Here is a 23,322-nt window from a genome sequence, read left to right as displayed (position 1 = left end):
TTGAGCACACAGTGAAATGAAATCACTAAGACTCATATTTTATTGCTGAACCTTTTATTAAAACTTGAACTTTTTATATGGCGTAGGAAGTGAATATATCACAAAAAGTTCCTGTTAATTTTACAGACATCATATATCAGGTAGACATGTTTTTTTAATAATTGCTTCATACCTTTGCAAGTACCTTTATAATTCTTGACATCGAGCACTTCATAAATTTCACTGAATTTCATAGATATTAAAAAATTTATTTCGGGTTGTTTTACAAGGAATAATAACCAAGGGTTGTTTTCTAAATAAGGTCATCTTCCTCGTAAGTCGTAACGTAGTCGTTGGTTATTTAGGTTTTCTTGCCTGCCATGATTGCCAGATTGAACAGTAGAAAACTGCGGAGGATCTTGCCAAGAAAATTGCCAGAAGTGAAGATCTTCCCGAGATCGAGAACGCCATGATCGAGGTTGAAAGCTCGTCGCAGAAGCTCCTCGTTTGAAGAGGTATCTTGTTTCGATGAGCGATTTTTTTTTCTTTTCCCTGTTGCAGTCTTAAAACCCTAGCTTTGAAACATAGGTCTCTGCTACGGGAAGTGGAAGCAAGGTAGATGAACGGTGGGAAGATGGATTCTTCTCCAGGGATTGAGAAATCAAAGTTGAATCTGCTGGATATTCCCGGTGTTTTGATCTGCAACGTGTCCTGCTCCCCTTCCGATTCGCCGGCACCGACGACAGCGACGCTGCGGTTTATCGTGGACGGGGCGGGAAATCCCCAGCTGCAGTTCCATCGCGAAGCAGACGTCGGTTTCGTCTCCTGCGTCGATGTCCGGACTGCTCAGGTGTGCAAGATGAGCGAGTACAGTGAATGATGGGATATGTTTGCGTTAGTCTTAACGATCTCTTCGCTGACGCAGCTCTTCAGATTGGGCCCGGGAGAATCCCTTTGCCTCAACTCTAGAATCGCTTATAGCTATGATAAAGAGGTTGGTAAACTTCCAGAAATCTCTGCAATCAGGGTCATTTCCAGTGCGTATTTTTACCGGTTATGAACTTGTTTTGGTTGAAAATTCTAATTTTAGGCCAACTTTGTTCGATGGATTTCATAATTGGTTCTGATTTCATCAATCTAAACGTCATTTTTCCTATTTTATGTTTGTCAACGCTTCTCACCTGCATTATTCTCTCCGTTTTGGACTTTTAAGTTATCGTGTAAGAAGATCAGATTGAAAGCTAGGATCCTCAATCGACCTCATCACACGGTTTTAGATCTTTAATCTTGCTTCTTCAAGAGATCTCGGGAGTTGGCATTTTATAACTTTAATCTTGATTCTTTTTCTTTTTCTAGTTCGTCAGAGGTTTCCCAGAACATATTTTTCGTGAAGAATCTTCTATATAATCCTAAATCATTGGGGCGAGTTTGTGTTTTGACTGAGACTTAAATGTGGACTCAGTTGGACTTCTCTGATCTTGTATTTTCTAATCCAGAGCTCCACATCAAGTGCAATAACCGTTAGATTTAGGTCAGAAAGTGACCGTAAAGCCTTTCATTGTGCGTTTGAAGAGTGGAAGAATGTTGTCACTGGTGCGGACACAGGTGCACTATTGCTGTGATATAGCTACTTAATTTTTAACTTGGTTCACTGGGTTCAGTTGTGGTTTATAGTTGATTCTAATGGTTAAGTTTAAGGTTAAGTTTTTTTTCTGTGTGTAAGCATGCGTTTTTTATATAAAATATTTTACTCTGCACAAGTTGTTCGTCTTGATAGATTAAGATTTTTAACATATAGTACGGTGAAATTATGTTTTATTCATGATTATTTTATCATGATATCCCGAAGTCGAAAGGGTGGCGCCGCCCTTTTTCAATTTTGGAATTGTGTAATTCAAAATTACGTGCTGTTTTTCTTTTCTTTTGCTCCCGTTGGTTGCATAAATTTTGGATTTTTTTCTTGCTTTTCCACCTATTTCTCTATATTATCTTTAAAAAACCCTGATTCTAAACGTCTCATTGGGAGCTTCGTTTAAAGACACAATGCAATTTGTTTTGTATAGATCCCAAGTATTATCACAATTTTTGCCCTTTTTAGATTCCCGTTTTCTGGGTTATCAACTCGTAAGATATCATGAATAGTTATGTGTCACTGAGAGTAGAGTAACTAATCAGTTGCGATATTTTTTGTCTGAAGAAAGACGTGAGAGAGTAACGATATTTGTGATCAGTAACATCAGTCAGGTCTAGAGAAATTATGAACATGTTCGTGATTTTATCGTTGGAAATATTACCCGATTTGTAGTCTTTACCAATGATGGCTATTATTTCTCTTTCTAGACTCAAGGTTGGAAAATGGCATCATCTCGACATTCAGAAGCAAATTTGATGAGAAAATAGAAGCTGCTTCTGCCAAAATGTACTTTCATTATTATGGGCAGTTATTACATCAACAGAATATGCTACAAGACTATGTAAGAACAGGTTAGTTTGCGCGTGATTCTTAATGATATCATAGATAAACGGATAGATAGATACTTCTAACAACTTTCATGTGATGAACTTCACGAGCTGCCGATGTCGTAATCTTGTTCCAAACTCTCTTCAGGAACATATTACGCTGCGGTTGTGGAAAATCGTGCAGACTTTGAGGGACGTATTGTTGTTGACGTGGGTGCTGGCAGTGGTATCCTTTCATTGTTTGCCGCGCAGGCAAGTTAATCTTAATTAATCGCAATACTTGTATGGTTTGCTTGTGTGAGTTCGCGCTAATGTCGATTGTTACGTTAATTTTCAGGCTGGCGCAAAGCATGTTTACGCCGTTGAAGCTTCGGAGATGGCAGAGTACGCGCATCGGCTAACTGCTGGGAATCCCTCACTGGGGGAAAGAATAACAGTTTGTTCCCCATCACAATACTCGTATAGAGTTGATGTCTCATGGTAGAGAGAAATTTTCATCCACTGCGTTTAAGGTTCCTGGATATTTGAGCAGGTGGTGAAGGGAAAAGTTGAAGAGGTTATTCTACCCGAGAAGGCAGATATTCTGATATCTGAGCCGATGGGTACGTTCAGCTCTCTGCAATTGTGACTTACACCTATACTTAAAATTGAAAAACTAGGGCAAATTAAAGTAGAAAATAAAAAAAAATGATTAATAAGCAGTTTCATCCACTTATTCTCTTAAAAAATAAAGTCAAACAAATAGACGAACTAACATAAAAGTGCATGCTTGCTGCGTATTATTTCATTTGTCTAATGGTTTGGGAAGTTATTCTTTTACTCTGCGAAGTTATTCTTTGATGCCTGTTGTGTATAAAAACAAATATTTTATGTGCCAGCTCTCAATTTGTTCTGTCATCGTCAGGTACGCTATTGGTCAACGAGAGGATGCTCGAATCATACGTGATAGCGAGAGATCGGTTTTTGACCGCTAATGGCAAGATGTTCCCATCACTTGGAAGGTGACGTCTCCCTAATCAGCCCATTTTGTAGTGCTTTCTTTGGATTATGTTATAAAGTTTCTCTTTTTATTTTTGTGTTTACTTTTATGTGCGTACCTAGCTTGAATCGTTATTGTGTGTGATGTCTAAAATGTAGGATACACATGGCGCCATTTTCAGATGAATTTCTTTTTACAGAAATCGCAAACAAGGTAATTCTCAGTAAAACCTTTGCGGGTCCTTTGTAATGATGAACTTTTCCCTCCAACATAAACCTTCTCAGTAAAACCTTAAAAAGTTGGGCTGCTCTTCCGGTGCTCATTCAGTCGCAGCATTTTGGTTTTTTGATAAATTAGAAAATGGCGCTAAATTAATACTAAAGGTAATATTACTAACCATTTTGCTTTATCATCTATGATCCTTTCCCCCGTTGCAGGCACTTTTTTGGCAGCAGAAGAACTATTTCGGCGTTGACCTTACTCCGTTACATGACGTTGCTTTCCAGGGCTACTTTACGCAGGCGAGTCATTTAGCAATTTATATAATATCCCATCTAGATCTGTATTTTTCTTCAACCCATGCGGTGAAGCCAATCTTTTTTACGATTTGCTAAGTTTGGGAATATCTGATCTTATGCCAGATTTATCTTCTAATAATCTTTGTTGATTTATTTTTTGCGATTCAGCCAGTCGTTGATGCATTTGACCCGCGACTACTAATTGCCCCCGCCTTGTCTCACACTCTAGATTTTACTTACATCAAGGTGAAGCATCAACCCAGTTCGATTGATAGAGTTCTCTTTTTTAACTTTAAATTGAAATCAACCTTTTGCTTTTTTTTTAATGTGAAAAATCATAAATTTTCTTTCACCAATCTCTCTGTTTCTATTAAGCTTTACTTTTAATGCTAAACCTTAAACACTACATATTCCCGGAACCCTTACTCAAAATAAAACCTAAATCTTAAACCTCAATCCTTAACTCCAAATCTAAACCCCAAAAAACGAGATTAATGTTACAGATTTCAACAATTTCAGGAAGAAGAGCTCTATGAAATCAGTATCCCTCTCAATTTCACAGCTTCTGTTGGCACAAGGGTGCATGGGCTTGCGTGCTGGTTCGACGTGTTGTTCAATGGCAGGTAATTCTATAAAATTTCTTAAATTCTACAGCTATAAACTATTGGCAGTAGACATTGAACAGAAATTGAACCAAAAATCTTCGCCAGCTCTGTTCAAAGATGGTTGACGACTGCTCCGGGTGCCCCCACTACTCACTGGTACCAGCTCCGCTGCATGCTCTCGCAACCTCTATACGCCATGGCCGGCCAAGAGATCACAGGCCAGCTGCGCATGGTGGCCCACAATGCTCAAAGCTACACCCTCTACTTGACAATGTCCAGTAAGATCCGTTGCCATTTTAAAGTAATTAAGCAATTCAAATTATTTTGATATCATCAGGTTGATCACCCTTTCTTTTTCTTTCAAAAAAGAACTCATCTATTCGAATAGATCGTTAATGGGACGCTCTATAAATTCAGCCTAATTTAAAATGAATTTGAAAGTACTCTTATCCAACACACCGCCAAAAGTCGCTAATCAGAAACTGTACTCTTATCAGAAACTGATCATGTAGATCGTTGTTGGGATTAGTGACATGATCGGCATTCAGATCACGATCATCCCTCAGATAAGATCATGGATCCTCAATCAAAGAGGGCAATCAAATCACAATTATGTAATCGGAGATGTATCGAGATTCTTGATCAGTCTGACAGTTTAACTGTTTCAACTGAAATAGATGTTGCCGAAATAACAAAAGTATTAACATTTCAGCTAAGATGTGGGGCGCTGGTGCGGAGAACGGAGCAGTACTTCAGACGGCGACCGGTAAGCTGGACCTGAAAGAGCCTTACTATCGCATGTCGCAGCCGCAACCATACGTGTGGACGCAGGATCAGAACGTCCAGCAGCCGCCAAATCCGCAGGCATGTCCTTACGTTTCCATCAAATCATTTCTGCAGTTTTTCATCTATGTTCTCAACTATATATATGCGCATGATTTTCCAGGGAATTTCGACGCAATCTCAGGACCTGGACAGTTTAATGCCATCCCCCACGCAGAACCCCGATACAATGCTGACTCAGTAGCAAAGATTATTGATGACGATGATGATGATGATGGGCGGTGTCATTGGCATTGGAGACAGAATGCTGTCTTTCTGCTTCTTTATTGGATCAAGTTAAAAATTGAAATGATCTCTGACTTCTATATCATCATTTGCCTGTGCCTACAAGATCAATGGGCCCCCACCATCTTACTTTCATAGCATGATGGAGTGAGGTTATGGATACTAGGGTAGTAATATATATCAGGCGCCAATGAAGCCAAGCTGGTGGAAGACGAAGGCAAGGATCAGGATGCAGAATGCCAAGATCAACCCTTTGGGACCCATCAACCAGTTCTTCGTCTTCTTTGCCGTCTCCACCCCCTTCTGCACTCTCTCTGCCCACTTCATCTGAAATGCAACCCATCTCACCATAAGGTAAACGCAGAAATCTACTCGTATAATCTTTAAGGTAAATGAAAGGACTTTTTCTTCTTCAAGTATGCTGAACTTTAGTAAGATAAAATGCTTACCATTCGGTCAATGTCGTCTGGAGACAATGATGACATGGCCTGCTGAGCTTTGGCCACATCCTCCTTGGTGAGCTTCATGCCGAATTGCTCGCTCATGCAAACCATCATTTCCGGGTTCATGTTCTTCATCATTGCTGCCATCATCTGACATGGCAGTTTTGGGAAAAAAAAGTTGAAAAAAAGGAAAATTAAAAATGAAAAGAAATTGGAAAACTCTGAAAGAAAGGATGATGTTCACTATCCAGACCTGCCTCGTTGCTGGGTCTTTTGACATATCCTTCAGGTTGTCTTGAATGTCAGCCATTGAAGGCGATAGAGATGGCCCACTAGATGGGCCTTCTTCCACTGACGATGCCGGCCGTGCCGAAGTTGATGGATGCGATTTGCCCCTTGTTCTTGAAGAATGAGAAGAGAAGGCAGGATTCATTGAGGAGGTTGCTTCAACCATCTTCTGAAGTTCGTCAGGTGACATTTTGCTGATCCTTTCAGATGCCATTTGAGCCATTTCAGGGCTTAATTGAGGGAAAGTGGGGGCTGTTCTTCCACCGTTCACGACGGCGGCAGTTTGAAGCATTGCCTGAAGCTCATCAGGTTTCATCTTGCTTATCATCTCAGAGGCTACCTTGATCATCTCCGGCGATATCTGACCGCCACCCATGGAGGCTAGAGAGGCGGGATCGGCAGTCGAAACAAAGCTCTGGAATGACCTGAAGCAGGTAGAAAACAATTAAAGTTAAAATGATATCAGTTCATACAATTAAAGAATCTTAGGTAAAAACCTTGTTTTTTAAGACTCAGGTGCAATTAGAAAACAGCATCTGAGATGTGAATGACAGAATGAATAGAAAAGGCATAGGGTTTACTTGACAGCTTCAGGATTCGCTTGTAAGTCTGCAGTGGAGTTTATGTCACTGGTTACTTCTTTCTGAGCTGATGATGATGAAGATCCTTTGAAGATTTTGGGTTCCTCTTTGTCATCATCCGCCTCTACTAACTCTTCAATCACCACACCTGCATGATAAAATGGGCAAAGTTTTTATTCGGATAAGTTCCGTGATTAAATAAAGTTATGCGGCTAAAGATCAAACCTCCAGATACTGTTCGGTCTGCTGCTTTTTCTTTAACTTTTTCATTAACAGCCCTGTCATATTTTTAAAAGTTCCATTGATAAGATAGCTATTTTTATCGTTTTTTAGTCAATGGATGATCTGGTCCCATACCTCAAGACATCAGAAATGGTCTCGTCGTCAGGTGACATTTCATGGGCCTTGTCTAAGTCAGAGATGGCAGCCTAAAAGATAACATTGACTCGATCACATAATGATACAACCTTTGAAACGATATTTTCTTATTTATGAAAAAGACCATTGAAACGAAATAAGGTCGTTTCAATTTGTTCAACTCAAAACTGTCAGATTCTTGCAAAGAAATGGAAGCAAACTTTCTAACCTCTAAATCCCCAATCTCTTTGGATGCCTGGCCTCTGCGGTACAAAGCTTTGACGTTGGTTGAATCATACGACAACACCTGGCACAAGTAAAACTAATCAGATTCATGAGGTCAACAAAATGAAGGGCTCAGATTTTGTCGGTCAACATTAGTAAGTAAGCGTAAAGAAGGAAAAATAAATGCATAATCCTAGAGTAAAAAACGTTATTACATCAGATCCTTCTTTGATGCACTTCTTGAACTGGCCCAATTTCAGGTAGCAAGACATTAAATTAACCGAGCATTGAGACCGAAGAGTTCTGCATCTGAAGTCAGGAATGTCTTTCAAGTTGTTTTTGGCCTGTCACGTAGGGGAACAAAATTAGTCCATGAATAAAGGAAAAATGGCAAAAATTATGAATCTAGAAAGTCCTAACCAGATTATACTTTTCAGCGGCATCATGATAATTCCCCGAGTTGTGAAGCTTGTTTCCCTACGGAGATAACGGAAATGTTAGAATTTCTGCAGTAATTTGTACGGTATATAGTTTTTAATCAAAGATATAGATTAATGCCATCATGACAAATTTTGAAAATTGTAAAATATATCTATTAATTTATAATTTCCTTTGAACAAAGGAGCAATGTTTGATGATTGCTCGAGCAAACAAGTAATTTCAAAGCTAAACGGAGAGCACATAACAACTTCTGAACGAAGAATTACTGCGGGTTTGTAGAACAAAACAAACGATAGAATAAGTTTCTAAACAAACGAGAGGATAAGAAAAACGAAGGAAATATAAAAGGAAATTCAATTCGAATTTCTAGTGCACGGCATAAACGACTAGCGAAGAAGCATCGGTCAGAACTTTGAGAAAAGTCCTCATTGACAAGAATAATAAATCAAAATTTCAAAGCGGGGTATGTTTTCTATTTAAGAAATGAAAAACAAAGTTATTTGCACAAATAGTTGTCCACCAAGCAGTGGATACTCCTAGACGAAAGGCCTGTTGTTTGAACTATCGCCTGAATTACAGGGAATTACAGGCTCCGTTTGAATATGACATACATGAAGGTTTGAATAAAATTATACGGCAACTTAAAGTTCTAGCACGAGAATTGAAAATAGACCATTCATCAACGACACTTTAAGTTCCCCGGATTACCTGTTTTTTTAGCATTTCTGAGGCACTGAGTTTGTAGGAAATTTGAGAATCCGCGTGGGCATGCATTGCTGCAATCTCTTCTGGAGTAGCTTTTGCCATCTTTTCTCCGATCTCAACCATATCTTCAATCCTTGTTTGCTTAAGTTGTTCCGCGGCACTCCTCATGTCCTCTGGCCTCATGTTTTTCATGCTTTCCGTGGCTAGTTTTATCAACTCTGGATTTGACATCATCTGCAAGCCAGGATAACAAAGGCACACATGAATATTCAACTAAACGCCATAAATAGGGGATAGCGGCTAGGTACTCTGGACGAGTCTTGCGAGCTTGATGAAATTCTACAACAGATTTGAGGGAAATTGCAAATAACACTAATTAACACAGAGGATTCTAACTTGCAGTTAAATTATTCTAGCTTGTTAAATAAATTACTAGTAACCGCAAGTAATTTTCCGTCAAAACTACAAGGAAGCGCTTCCACCACATTCTTCTTTCTTCTGTGATAGATCCTGAGGGAGACCTTAGGAAATTTCCACAATAAAGTGTAGAAAATTTCCACTGGAGGGCATCGAATTGTCACTCGATGAACTAAAGAAATGGAAAACCATCCAATAAGCAAAACCAAAAATATAATGCAAATCAACGTAGATGGTTAATCATCAAAATTAAGGGCCCAAATGGGTCTTCCCTAAACTTGGGAGACCTAGGAATTCCCTAAGCTATCATGGCGTCTATACAGATGGGACAGTCTCTAACAGAAATATAAATCAAAAGCCTATAATGAGGCTTCCGGCCCTCGTTGACTCGAGTCAGATACTCAGTTGAAGTATCGAATTACTGAAAAAGTTTATTATGGAAAACAAATCACCCTTATTTTTCCTTCACAACCTCATCCTAATTGCCCCCAGAAGTAGAATCAAACGTGACAATCCCATTTAAGCAGAACATACCAAACCTTCAATCGTTCCATTACTATGTATTCATTTACATGAGGTTCCGTCCTCTTTCAGTCACTTATCTTACAAATTGATCGAATCATGAAATATGAAAGTGGGCATTACATAGCAGAGAACCATAAAATAATAGAAAAAAACTTTGTAACATAAATAGGGGGAGTAATAATTTTCACACGTTCATTAAAACATGCTATTATTTTTATTGTCATCTTTATCAGAAGAAAAATCATTGAGAATTAAAAAAGGGATGTGGGTTCAGGTATCAGAGTCTCTCTCAAGAATTTCCCCACAACACGATCCACATAGAAAATCCAAGCATAGAATGGAGAGAAGATGAAGAAAACAGGAATGACTACTCGTGATCCTCCCTGAAAATCGAGGGCCAATTGCACTGCAGACAACATGATCCACATAGAAAAAATCGAAGCCCTCTCACAATCACAGAAACCACATTGCGAAGCCCCAAAATTAAAACAGCCCTAATTTACCAATAAATGTTTTCAAAAGAATTTCACCGCGATCCCACAAAGAAACCGCAGATGACGGAGGTGGTGCAAAAGGCCCAAACCTGCTGTTGGATTTTGGCAAGCTCTTCCGGAGGGATCCTACTCATCTGCTCCTGCGCGATCCTCATCAACTCAGGATCCATCATCGCCTGGTTAAACATCATTAATCCGATAAATTCTCGCCTGGGACGCAGCCGATCGCCCTCTGACAACCTAATTCCACAAGATCGGGCAGATCAAACGACAACGTAAGATCAAATCTACAAATCAGAATATTGAAGAAGATCAGAGACTAGACTCGCCGTTCCCCGGACTGGTTTTATAGGACGCGAGAACAGTACTTGCCCGAGAAGAAGGGTCTAAGAAGTCAAAGAACAAAGCCTGGGGCCCACAACGCTTTCCATTTTTGACCATAAAGAAATTATTGGCCACTTTGACTCATCATAGCCCTTATAATCATAGTTTGTAATTACATCATATAAGGGAGAAGAAAGGGGACGTTTACTACATTAAAAGTTTTTTTTATTAGCTAACAATATCGTGTCGGGATCAACTGACTGGATGATTGTGCTTGTAGACTGATCCAGCTGTGCCCTGGTGTTAGATCCCTAACTAGGTGGCATTCCCTATCCAGAAGCCTGCGTGCTTATTGGGAGGGCGTGTCCGCGTTTTCGGCTCACGACATTAAAGTACAGAGTCATTATGAGTAACGATGCCCAAATACCTGATCTTTGAGGCCATTGCCCCTGTACGTGGTGATACACTACAGACGGTGCACGTGCCCATCCACGCCCAAGGCAGGACGGATCAGGTACGGTCCGCGCATGCTGGGGCGCGGGGGCTGATAGGCGTGTGCGCACCCGCACCAAGCGCCGCGCGCCAGTGCCAAGCGCCATGCGCGGGCGCCAACGTGATGCGCGAGCGTCAAGCGCCACACTGGAGCGGGAAGCACCGCGCGCAGGCGTGTGACACGCAAGCTGGGCAGCGTGCCGTGGGTACAACGCGCGGAGTTGTGTGGGGTACTGCGCAGCGGCCGCGCGGGCAGCGCGCGCATTGCGTGTGCGGGGCGCGAGGCCTGGAGACATCCTGCCAGGAGACTAAGGCATATGGTGCATTGAGAGCGCCGAGACGGCATAGAGGCCGCGTAGCACTCCCGCTAGTAGTGCTGGGCGCGTAGCGCCCAGCTCGGGGCGTCGAATGCGGCAGCGTCACGCAGACTGCACGCGAGGGTGTTGATGTTGGGTTCTAGAGGCCTTGACTTGGATGAACAAATCAAAACGATGCGCAGCGGAAGACTTTGGCGAATCGAACGGCATCAACAAAAATCATTGAAACGAAGTACCTTTACACAAATCTCATTCATGATTTGTTCGATCCCGGAGCGAGACGAATCGAGCTGATCAAGTGTGCAGCCTCTAGATGTATCCACGCGATCCTCGGCACATCGGATCTCCTCCTTCTCGTTGACGAGCCCCGTTCTTTCTCTGTCGGCGTTGTTACGTCATCCCAATCACATCAGGTATGGAGGGGGTGTGGGGAGAGTGGAGAAGAAGGAGAAAGGCCCCTGAAAAATTTTAGCCTGGGTGAATTTCGTTCAAGGCCTTCCCTATTTATACTAAGTAGGTATTTTCATAAAAACCCCCAAACTGAAGTATATCTTCCAACGTCCAAAAGACCATTTTCGTGTGACCTTCTAGGCCCATGTATCAATCTAGTTAACGACTCCATCAGCCCAATAACCTTTATTGGCCTTCCAAATTAATTAACTATATCATCATATAGATTAATTAATGTCGGATCGATTTAACCCAATCGATAGGTTGAGACTTCGACACGTGGGGTGCCAAGCTACACCTTGTGTCCTAGAAGATACAAAGGAGTGTGTGTCGACTCACTCATGGAACCTGTTCGTCATCAGTTACCGTGTATGTATAATCCCTCATCCACTTGATGCTCCTTGGACGACTTAGGGTATGGTCAACTGTCAAACCCTAATCAATCATCCGAGTTAGTACTGATGCATTCGGAAATCATCGGAGAACTCTTCTCTGATATTTTACTGCCTTGGCCAAGGACTTCATTGCATCGTCTTCATTGAGCTGTCACCTCTTATACCGAGGGTGGACGATCTCATCTTGACCACTCAATTGCCTTCGTGTACTTCTTGATGCACCCGAACTAAGACCATTTAGAATCCCATGATTATAGACTCGTTGGCCATAGTCAAAGTACAATCGTCTGTCCAAAAGACATCTTTGTTGTCTCAGGTCCAAAGACCACTTACAGAACCATGACGTGAATCAACCTGATTGACAGTTCGACTTAATACCATTCAAGGATTCGTACGTATCAATTCAGTGAACTCTTTCCACTAAAGAGCACCCACTATCTATCCTTTAGTGTCTCCACATTAATGGCTACGGGATTGGCCATACACATCATATGAGTAAGGCTAGATAGTGCTATTCTATCCGGATACTTCGACGTCCTTCTTGAGTATCCTTTGAATAGGAATGTTTAGAACACGTGCTTAAAGACTAGTGATCTCCGTATTACGATGTCATCATAATTCACTAAGTCTGATCTTGTATTCATGGAATTCATTATAAGCATCACATGTGCACTATAATGAATATGTTGTATTAATGAACATGGAATGAGACGTGGAATGTGTGATTGGCTTGTCGGCCACATATATTTCCATCAGTTGACACGGGTGCCGGTGGTGTATGTGATCGTCAAGGCAGGGGTGGCGTGTGTGATTGCCTCGCCACGGGCGCGGGGCGCCCTGCCCGGCGCACTTGTGTAGCGGTAGAGCGGGCGCGAGCGTGGAGTGGCAGCCTCGCAAGTATCTAAACCAATTGACTTCATAACATAAACTTGTATTGCAGGATTGATGGTTTTGATACAGACTGTGTTATGCTATGTTGGACAAAACTTGCAGTACATTGAAAACTATGCCAATCCATCATCTAGTGATGAAACAACCAGAATAGATTTAAATGAATTGAGTTAATAATTAGGATTTCCATGTTTATGAAGGCAATATATATTCTAACAAAAGCCAGGACTTTTGAATTAAAATATAGATAGTTGGGGCTTCTTTGTCTCATTTGAGTAGTCGTCTAGCCAAATCAATGATAGTTTATTTGGAAGGGTCAACGTTGAGAAAATTATTTCATGTTCTAATAAGAAGATATAGATTAAGTTATTTTTTGATATAAAAATGCGGGGAATGAATTCCACTATTTGGATAGTAGGGGTTTTTTAGGGTTAAATTGGACTAGTTTTTTTAATACATATCAAATGTACAATATGATATGATTTTAAAGGATGTAAATGTTTCCAGAAAATATTTTTGATTTATTGTTATTCACTAGAGAGTGGCTGGATTAAAGAATATTCTATGAATTTTCTAATTAATTTTTATACCATGATTTTTTTCTCTCACCTCATGTCATTTGTTGGGACATAAAGTTTTTACCCTGGTTTGGGGACCGAAATGGCTTTGTAATCTAGTCTTGATAAATCTAATTGGTTCTGACTGGTAGTAAATCACAACACAATTGTGGATTTACTTACTAGTGCACATGCATACCCATCTTACAACACTCACTCCTTGAAGATATGCTCATGTATTGGATGTCTCCCTTGGGATCTTCACCGATCACGAACATCCCCTTCCAAGTGTTTGTCATCTCTAGAGTCATACAGCTCTTTGTGATCTATCCTAGAAATACAATATATTATTCTATTGAGCAAAACCTTTTGGTCAAATCACTAAGACTTCTTCCAAGCGTTATTTATTACCATTCAAATCCAAAAATTTATCATTCAATAATTTACTAAATAGGTTAGAAATATCAGTTTAGGGAGTAATGTAGTATCTCTGGTGATTCGCTTTAGAAATATTTATAAAATCTTCGTGAAATGTAGAATACATTAATCACATTCTTAAAATAGAAGTTCTGAAGTTCTTACTCTAGATATATTTAATCAATGAACGAAATAAAATATTTGAATTATCAGATGATCCTATTTTCACGGTCAGGTAAAGAAATTTAAGCCATTGAAGTTTTTATTTTCAGATGTTATGATGCAAGGTCATGATCAACATTTTTGATTAGAGGTTGAAATACACCTGAAAATAATTTTCAAATCCATATAGGCTTCAAAATTTTGAAAAAAAAAATTCCAATATCAGATCAAATAGTTATACTATAAATCACAGTTTAAAAGAACCAATCATACTTTAATGTTGCACATCAAAATTGTGAATTCAAACATATGAGCATTTCATAAACTTAATTACAGAAAAACTATTCAAGTTATGATCTTAGTTTATGGATTTCATGGTAATCATTGGCGTATATGATCAAAAAATTGAAATGAAAATCAGAACACAGTTTAAACTTATAAAAACTAATGTTTAATTTTTGTAACATACAAATCAGTTAAAATTCATAGCTTAAATTTGATATAATGTGCAACTTTTATAATTAAGAGCTGAAATTATCACTGATCAATAGCTTAAAAGCTGAAACTTTATTGACTGGACAGTCATTTGGAAGTCATGTCTGAAATAACAACGAATAGTCAGACATGAAAGTTTGATGTGGGAACACTCATTTGAAAATTTTCTATTGAATTTCAAAGATTACCTTTAGGGAAGTCGGATAGTTAAATAAAAAATTCGTGAGAAACATAGAACATCATTTGTGTGATGGGTGAATTTTTTAAAAGGTTGATGTGTGAATTAATTTGGAAGTTAAACATCAGTTCAAATACACGGAAATAAATAATGGATATATTTACAGAAAATAAATACAAATGATGTTAGAGATTGAGAACTAAAACAAAAACACGCCCATGATTGAATCACCATTCATGAGATGAAATATGTCAATGGTTCGATGAATGAGTCATCTTAAGCTGTGAAAGTGTTCAGCCTCTACACATATCAAGGTAGTCCTGAATGATGGAAGTATATGTGGCCAACAAGCTAATCACACATTCCATATCTCGTTATTTCATCAATAAAACATATTCTTTAGAGTGCATGTTGATGCTTTTAATGAAGTCCATGAATACATAATCAGACTAGTGAATTATGATGAGATTGTAATACCGAGATCACTAGTCTTTAAGGTTGTGTTCTGAATATTCATATTCAAAGGATACTCGAGAAGGACATCAAAGTATTTGGATAGAATAACACTACCTAGCCTCACTCATATGATGAGTATGGCTGGTCACATAGCCATTAGTGTGGAGACATTGAGGATATATAGTGGACACTCTTTAGTGGAAAGTGTTGGGTTCAATGCATTGGTTCATCCATGGAAAACACGTTTCCATGGATGCGTAAGCGTGTCGATCGATTCACAATTGATCTTTAAAATGAAACATCAAATGTACCCTTTGGGGAACTCATTCCACCCTTGACCTTGCCATTCTGAGATCGTTCTGAAGTCGTTCACGCATCCGACCTCTAAAAGTATCCACGCGATCACTCGGCACTTGGATCTCTACGTCTTCTTCTTCAACTCTTCTTGAAAATCTAGAAGATCTCCTCACCATGAAGACACTCTTCCTTGGATGAGTGGAGAAGAAAATGGAGAAAGGGAGAGGATCTCAAATCAGGCTTGCATGGGTACTTAAAATGAGACCCCTTTCCCTCTTTATATTTCACTTAAGGTTTTTCTAAAAAAATCATACAAAGTAAAATATATCCACCAATGCCCTTATGACCTTGTGCGTGTGACCCTCTAGGCCCATGTATCATTCTAGTTAATAACTTTAGTGGCCCAATAATATTTATTGACCAACTGTATTAATTAACTATATCAACAAATAGCTTAGTTAAATAAGGATCGATCTAACCCATCGATAGGTTAAGTTTCCAGCCCGTGGGGTGCCAAGCTACACCTCGCGCTCTAGAAGATTGAACTCTCTCATGGAACCTTCACCATCATCAGTTACCGCATATGTATAATCCAACATTCGCGCAAGACTCTCAAACGACTTAGGGTATGGTTTATCGTCAAACCCTAATCCGTCATTCAATTAGTACTGATGCGTAACGGGGATCATTGGAGAATGCCTTTTCCAATATCCTCACTACCCTGGCTAGGGATTTTCCTACATCTTCTTCCTCGAGTCAATCTCCTCTTATACGGAGGGTAGATGATTCCCTATTGACCACTTAATCATCTCCATACGCTTCTTACTACATCTGATATATAACTTATTTAAATCCCATGATTTGAGGCTCTTAAGTCATAGTCAAAACGTAGTCCTCTACTCACGAGATGTCCTTGGTGTGTTAGGTCAGTGGATCACTTATACAACCGTGACTTGAATCAACCTGATTGACGTTTACGTATAATACCATTCATGGATTCAATTCAGTGAACTCTTTCTCCAAAGAGCACCCACTATATGTCCTTAGTGTCGGAACACTAATAGCCACAAGATCAGATATACTTATCATATAGGTAGGATCGTCTAGTGTTATTCTAACCAGAAAATTCCATGTCCGTCTCAACTATCCATCGAATATGAATATTTTGAATACATGTTTAAAGACTAGTGATCACTATATTTTGATCTCATCATAATTCACTAAGTCATTTCATGTATCCATGGACTTCATTATAAATATCACATGGAATAATAATGAACACAAATGTTTTATTCAATGAACTTAAATAAACATGGTAGTGTGATTGGCTTGACGAACACATAATATCCATCAGAAAGAACACACTGAATTAATCCGTATGCATCCCTGAAACGTATTATACTAAATTATCAATCATGTCGATTCACATCACGGTTGTGTAAGTGGTCCTCAGGCCTCAGACACCAAAGATGTATTGTGGACGAACAATTGTACTCTGACTATGACCGACGAGTCTCTAATCATGGTATTCTAAACAGTCTTAGTTCGGGTACATCAAGAAGTCCAAGAAGACAATTGAGTAGTCAAGATGAGATCATCCATCCTTGGTATACGAGGAGACAACCCAAGGAAGGTATTGAATTATTAGAGAATAATTCTTCGATTATTTTTTAACGCATCAGCACAAACACGGATGACCAATTAGTGTTTGAAAGTTGACCATGCCCTAAGTCATCCTAGGAGCATCATGAGGATGAGAGACTATACATACATGGTAACCAATGAGTGAGTCAGTACACACTCCTTTGTATCTTCTAGAGCACGAGGTGTAGCTTGGCACCCCACAGTTTGGAGACTCAACCTATCAATCGAACATTAATTACTTTACATTATGATATATTTAATTAATTTGGAAGGCCATTAAAGGTTATTGGGCTTTTGGAGTTGTTAACTAGACCGATACATGGGGCTAGAGGGTCACACGCAAATGGTCTTTTGGACATCAAAAGATATACTTAAGTTTGGAGATTTTTATGAAAAATACCCACCTAGTATAACTAATGGAAGGCCCAAAACAAAATTCACCTAGGCCAGAATTGTTTAGGGCCTTCACCTTCTTCTCCCTTCTGCCCATAGCTCCACTCCATTCTCGATGTTATCATGACAATGTAATGATGACGATGGAGATTGAACGGAGCTCGTCAAAGTGAAGGAGGAGATTTGACATGATGAGGATCACGTGGATACATCTATAGGCCTTTATCTTGGTCTGGATAATGAGATAACAGAATCATAGCGGCATCAACAAAACATGAAATGAATCACCTTGGCACGGATGGCATCCATGATTTCTTTGATCTTTGAGGGAGTCGAGTCGAGCTGCTCATATGTGCAGCCTCCAGAACCCAACATCTTTCACTCCTCTCCCTCTCCCCCTTCTCTCATTCTTTGATTCCCTCCTTCACTCTTCTTATCTCATTATCTCCCTCTTTCTCTCCTTCTCTCCCTTTCTCACTCTCTCCTCCTCTCATTATCTCCCTCTTTCTCTCCTTTTCTCCCTCTCTCACTCTCTCCTTCTCTCATTATTTCCCTCGATCTCTATCTCTCCCTCTATCACTCTATCACTCTCATTATCTCCCTCTTGATCTCCATCTCTCCCTCTCTCACTCTCTCAATCTCATTATCTCCCTCTTGATCTCCGTCTCTCCCTCTCTCACTCTCTCACTCTCATTATCTCCCTCTTGATCTCCGTCTCTCACTCTCTCACTCTCTCAATCTCATTATCTCCCTCCTGATCTTTGTCTCTCCCTTTCTTATGAAACGTGTTTCAGGTTATTTTTCCAAGGCACCCAAATTTAATGACATAAATTTAGAACAAATGAAAGAAGAATTGTTGGACCTCACTATAAGCACATATATGTTGTTCTAAATTATATATGACCCTAAGTTTGAAAAATTATGTGAATTCATGACCCAAGAAAATATAACTATTCCAACTCATTGCATCAGAACAATTTAAAGAGGAACAATCCAAAATGAGAGAGTGGTGGCGATGACGTCAATGCATCATCTTCGGACGCACCGCCATCGTCATCCGAGATGCCCCGCATCCTGACTCATCGCCAACATCAACTGAAGAATCGCCTTGATAACGACCAAGTCAACACACCGGCATCAGACACATCGACATCAAATGCCGCTCCACTTACACACGACACGTCCCGCATCATGACACATCGTCAACACCAGATCTAGAACTGCCCTTTGACGTGACACGATAACACGTCGTCTACTTTATTTTATTTATCGTATTTTCTCTTTCCTCCAAGGCCTATATGTAGGCCAATGTTGTAAGAAACATTTGGCGAATTTATTTTCAAGAATTGAAGTTTCTTTCTTCTTGAAAGATTTGCCCTAGCCCTCTCCCCATCCTGTTACGGTCACCGTCGCTGCTGTTGCCATTCATCATTGCCACCACCGTCCCTCTTCACGAGACTGCCGCCCGCGTTGGCAAGTTTCCTGCACAGGCCATGATGCAGGACCACGTCCGAGACAAAGTCCTGCCGTCACCGAGGGTTCGTACTCGGTGTCGATGGCGCGTCGGTGCGCGACGAATGCTCGAGGGTTCGTCGAGCACGGGAGTCCTACGAAGACGAGCTAGGATGAAAATGACCGGGAAGGGGGGGGTGTAGTAAGTGCAGCTGCCGACGAGCAGAGAAAAGCCAACGTCCGGGAGTCGACGGGGTCGCCTGGGGAAAGTAAGGGGACCTCTTGACCCTCGTCCGGGAGGACGAGGTCTCTACAGCGCCAAACAGGAATTACCCCGCTGGATAGTGCTCGCACGTGTCGGGCGAACCCGACTCGCGCCGAACCAGGAAAGATACTCAAAAAGATGCCGTGTTCGCTCCTCCTGTTACTCTCACCTACGTCTAACCCGAGCGCGGTGGAGGCAAACGAAAACGTACTGCAAGAAATAAAGGACGGAAGCGTAACGCGTACCTCGTCGTCCTATAAGAGGTTCATCTTGGCGTCGTACGGGAACCCGCTGAGGACACTAGCGGTGCGGGGCGCGGGCGTCAGTGGCGACTGGAGGCAGCGGACTGGCAGCGTGGCACGCGGGTCGCGACGTCGGCGGCGACTCGTGCAAGCGGGACGCGCTGGTGGGTTATGGAACCACCGGTTAGCACGGCGCCTATGGCAGCAGGCGGCCACGAACGCGCAGCGCAGAGGGGAGGGCAACACGGATGTGGTTAGGTCCAGCGCGGTAGTGCAGGCGAGCGCACGGCACCACGGACGTGAAGGATTCATCGGCGACATGCAGTTCAATGAACCAGGCGCAGAGACCAGGTCAAAGTTCGGATCGCGGGCGCTTCGCAGGAAACACCAACGCGTCGTCTCCTGACGCAAATCACATGCAGGGGCGCACGGCAGCTGGCGGTGTGAGCGAGCTATAGGGATGCCCGGTGCAAGTCGAATCTCCACCCCCGAGTGGGGGCTAGTCTCGGCGGGGTGGCTCGCACAAGAAGTGTGTCGCGAGTCGTCCAGGTAGAGTAGACAAGGAGAGCCTTGTGTCTGTTGGACCGACCGCGCGGTGCAGCGTGTTCGCCGGACGGGAAGCACGGGCGGCCGGGGAGGCTCCAGGAGGGGCAAATCTCTCTTGCAGAAACACCTTGGAGAAAGTCGTTGATGGTGCAGCGAGGGACGGAGGTGCCGAAACGCGTAGGACGAGCGGCCACACGTGGCTGCGCGACCGGGAGCTGTCGCGCAGGGGTGCGTGAGCCGCGGCGCGAATGGCGCTGCGACACGCGGGCGGGCGCGCGAACGCGTAGGGGCGTGCGCTGTCGCAGGCGCCTTTCTCACGTTCTGTCCTCCTCTTCCGCGTCCTCTTCGATCGTTTCTTCTCCTTCTGCTAGTCTTCTTTGATCGTTACTTCTCCTTCTCCTTGCCCGTAACCCTAATTCATCGGGGGGAAGCCAGCTTTTCTCAAAAGGAAACAACTTTCAAATTCATTCAGAAAACATCGTGTCTGTTTAGGGCACCCTTCCGACCCTTATATAGGGAGGGGGTATGGGAGCCCAAAGACCAAAAAGACCAGTTTCTATCACAAAATAACCCTGGGACCTAAGGGCATGATGATGACTGTAAGATGAAGAAATGGAGATGAACGAGGATGAGGAGGGGAGATCCTTATAGGGTCGAATCCTCCCTCCGTACATGCAATGACGATGCGTAAGATGAAGATCAAAACCAAAAGACGACAAACGAGACAAAACACAAAAACGATAGGTGTCCGTTACCCGGAATACTTGAATTCGGGCGTGCGTACCATCGCCTTGGCTTGCCGAGCGGGCTGAACGCGGACGGCCGGCGCTGTCGAGGGCGGCGGTGAAGTCTCCGAAGACGTATCTGGGGCTGGATCTGGTACTGTCGGGGACGACGGCGACGACTCCGAAGGCGGGTCCATGGCTGTCACCAGGGCTGCGCCATCAGGCCATAGCCCACGTAGGCGTCGCCGCCCGCATAGGCTGCAGCCCGCGCAGGCCGCCACCGCCCGCACAGGCCACAACCCGCAGATCGCCGCCGCCCACACAGGCTGCAGCCCGCACAGGCCGCCGCCGCTCACACAGGGCGCAGCCCAAGTAGGCCGCCGCCGCCCGCACAAGCCGCAGCCCGCGCAGGCTGCCGCCGCCCGCACATGCTGTCGCCGCCTGCACAGGTTGTCTCCCGCGCAGGCCTTCGCCCGCACAGGCCGCCGTCGCCCATACAGGCCTCGGCCCGCGCAAACCGCCGGAGCCCGTACAAGACGTAGCCCACACAGGCTACCACTGCCTGCGCAGATCGTAGCTCGTGCGCACCCGTCATGCCCCCGGCCGCCCTCGCAACCACTTGCCGCCGCGCATACCACGACATCCTATCGAAACACACATCAATGGCCGGCGCCAACGATGCGTCAAGAATCTCTTGCATCGCCATGACGCACTACTCTAGTGTCGAGGTACTCTCTGCACTCTTTGGTGATTGTGTTCTTCATCCAGTATTCTTTGAGTGTTTATCCACCGCCGTTGGATTTGATTTGGATTTTGAATCTTCAAGCGACTAGTTGAATAGGCCTTTGAATCTTCTAGCGGTCGCCGTCCGAATTTATTGAACGTGTTTCTTTGTTTTCACCGCGGTGGTTGAAGACAGTACTCCCGCCCTCGACGAGGAAAGGGGCTGCACCATCACTATTTCGTCAGATTTAATTCTTCGGAATCAATCGTGTAATTTGTGGTCTGGTTTTATCCTATCCATTCCTTAGTCATCCAATATCCTTCACCGTTGTCACCCTGCCCATCTCCTCTAGTCATCCTACATCAACCCGTTCCGTCTCCTCTAGTCATCCTGCATCAGAGAGTTGCTCCACTCTATTCAAAAAGTGTTAAGTACAATGGACACTTGGACCACCTCCAACTGTGTTGGCATGCTTGGGATTACTATGTGTTGGACTGATGATGCATGTCAGCTTAGGGAACAAGTTATTGCTGTTATAGAATAAGTTGGATCTCATCAAGTTGTATACTTGGCGGAGGTATTTCTCTCCATGATGAAAGAGTTTATACTCAATCAGAAGGCAATTAATTAATCATAAATTCTTCAGCTTAATTCCTTCACGATTTATTGCATTTTTATAGCCTTTTGCTATAATAGCTAATAATGTCAGCAATAACAAAACTATGGTTGATGCTTTGGAAAGATCTTTGAAGCATAGTGGCTTGAACTAATAATGTCACCAACCAGTATCGCACACCAGGCATGGCTCATGTTCTCAACTTAGATGTACAAGGAGCTAGGTAATCTACTTTATCATAGTTTTTACCCATTTATAGGGGTTATAAGATCAAATGATGAAGATGGAGATGAAAATAACAATGTCATGAATAATATGCAACTTTCATTTAGAGAAATTTTGTTTAAAATTTGAAAACTTTTATTGCAGTTGGAGCTTCATCAGGTGGATCTCCACACATGATATGATTGAAGCGGCATGAGGGAAGAGGAAAGTATTAGACAAAATGACGATATGGGTGTATCAACCTTTAGTCACAATCAATTGCAATCTGAAATTGATGCATTTAAAAATCTTCATCAAGGAGTCCTAGGAGTACCATTTGGCTCTCAATGAAAAATTTTGTTCAAAAGTGCTTACACTACGATGAAGGAAAAATCGGTAGAGTATCAATCTCTCTTGGCAACGAAACCAATGTTTGACATTGCAACAATGTTATTTCCAAGAAGGAAGCCTCAATTCATCCACTTGGCTGAAATGTATTTCATTATTGATACTATTGTCTGACTTCTTGACAGATTTTCCAGCTCATCAACCTCAAGTGACCAGACACATATGGAGGATACACTTACAACACATGTCAAATGTCCAAAATTGAAGGTTGAATTAATGGAACTTGAAAAAATGAGCAAACATGTAACATCAAAATCTAGTAGAGCAGAAGTGAATTGGGATCGTGAGTCTACTCCACTGGTGGTGTACGTTTGGTTCAGAACAATGTACAGGCCTTGCAGTGCTTGCAAAGAAATTCCTTTCTATTTGTGTCTCAAGTGCTGCATTAGAGCACCTTTTTTTCTATGGGACGTGGAATCGTGACCTTTAGGTGAGGACATATTTATGCAGACACTATATCCATCATTATGACTATGAAATTTTTTGCTTCAATGAACATCATGGAATGCAAAGGGGAGGACAATGAAGTAGACGACATGGGAGTGGAGGAAATCAAAGACTGAAAATGGTACAAGCATTTTTTCTAC

At 42.1% G+C, this 23,322-nt stretch overlaps 2 protein-coding genes across 3 annotated transcripts; one reads left to right on the top strand and one right to left on the bottom strand.

Moving 5' to 3' along the window:
* Nucleotides 1–335: 335 nt before the first annotated feature.
* On the top strand, nucleotides 336–5,694 carry PRMT4B (protein arginine methyltransferase 4B). 2 transcript variants are annotated; one of them, XM_078583624.1, is made up of 16 exons: nucleotides 336–494; nucleotides 568–829; nucleotides 905–973; nucleotides 1,476–1,572; nucleotides 2,320–2,463; nucleotides 2,588–2,691; nucleotides 2,777–2,875; nucleotides 2,972–3,041; nucleotides 3,344–3,440; nucleotides 3,577–3,631; nucleotides 3,856–3,939; nucleotides 4,105–4,182; nucleotides 4,456–4,559; nucleotides 4,647–4,819; nucleotides 5,254–5,405; nucleotides 5,488–5,694. In XM_078583624.1, the coding sequence occupies exons 2-16, from the start codon at nucleotides 599–601 to the stop codon at nucleotides 5,566–5,568; spliced, it is 1,638 nt and encodes a 545-aa protein (XP_078439750.1). In that variant the 5' UTR covers nucleotides 336–494; nucleotides 568–598; the 3' UTR covers nucleotides 5,569–5,694. The 2 variants fall into 2 exon arrangements, with proteins under 2 accessions (XP_078439750.1, XP_078439742.1); XM_078583616.1 differs by having other exon boundaries at nucleotides 1,476–1,584.
* On the bottom strand, nucleotides 5,661–10,427 carry TPR7 (Tetratricopeptide repeat (TPR)-like superfamily protein). The gene is made up of 11 exons (XM_078583635.1): nucleotides 10,175–10,427; nucleotides 8,653–8,883; nucleotides 7,924–7,980; nucleotides 7,719–7,847; nucleotides 7,508–7,585; nucleotides 7,279–7,349; nucleotides 7,147–7,199; nucleotides 6,922–7,069; nucleotides 6,306–6,765; nucleotides 6,059–6,202; nucleotides 5,661–5,936 (listed from the first exon to the last, which is right to left on the bottom strand). Exons 1-11 carry the CDS (start codon nucleotides 10,274–10,276, stop codon nucleotides 5,790–5,792), a joined length of 1,620 nt encoding a protein of 539 aa, XP_078439761.1. The 5' UTR covers nucleotides 10,277–10,427; the 3' UTR covers nucleotides 5,661–5,789.
* Nucleotides 10,428–23,322: the final 12,895 nt, after the last annotated feature.

Source organism: Wolffia australiana, chromosome 1, assembly GCF_029677425.1.
Source record: "Wolffia australiana isolate 7733 chromosome 1, ASM2967742v1".
Taxonomy (NCBI): Eukaryota; Viridiplantae; Streptophyta; class Magnoliopsida; order Alismatales; family Araceae; genus Wolffia; species Wolffia australiana.
This window is presented reverse-complemented; position numbering and strand designations above follow the sequence as displayed.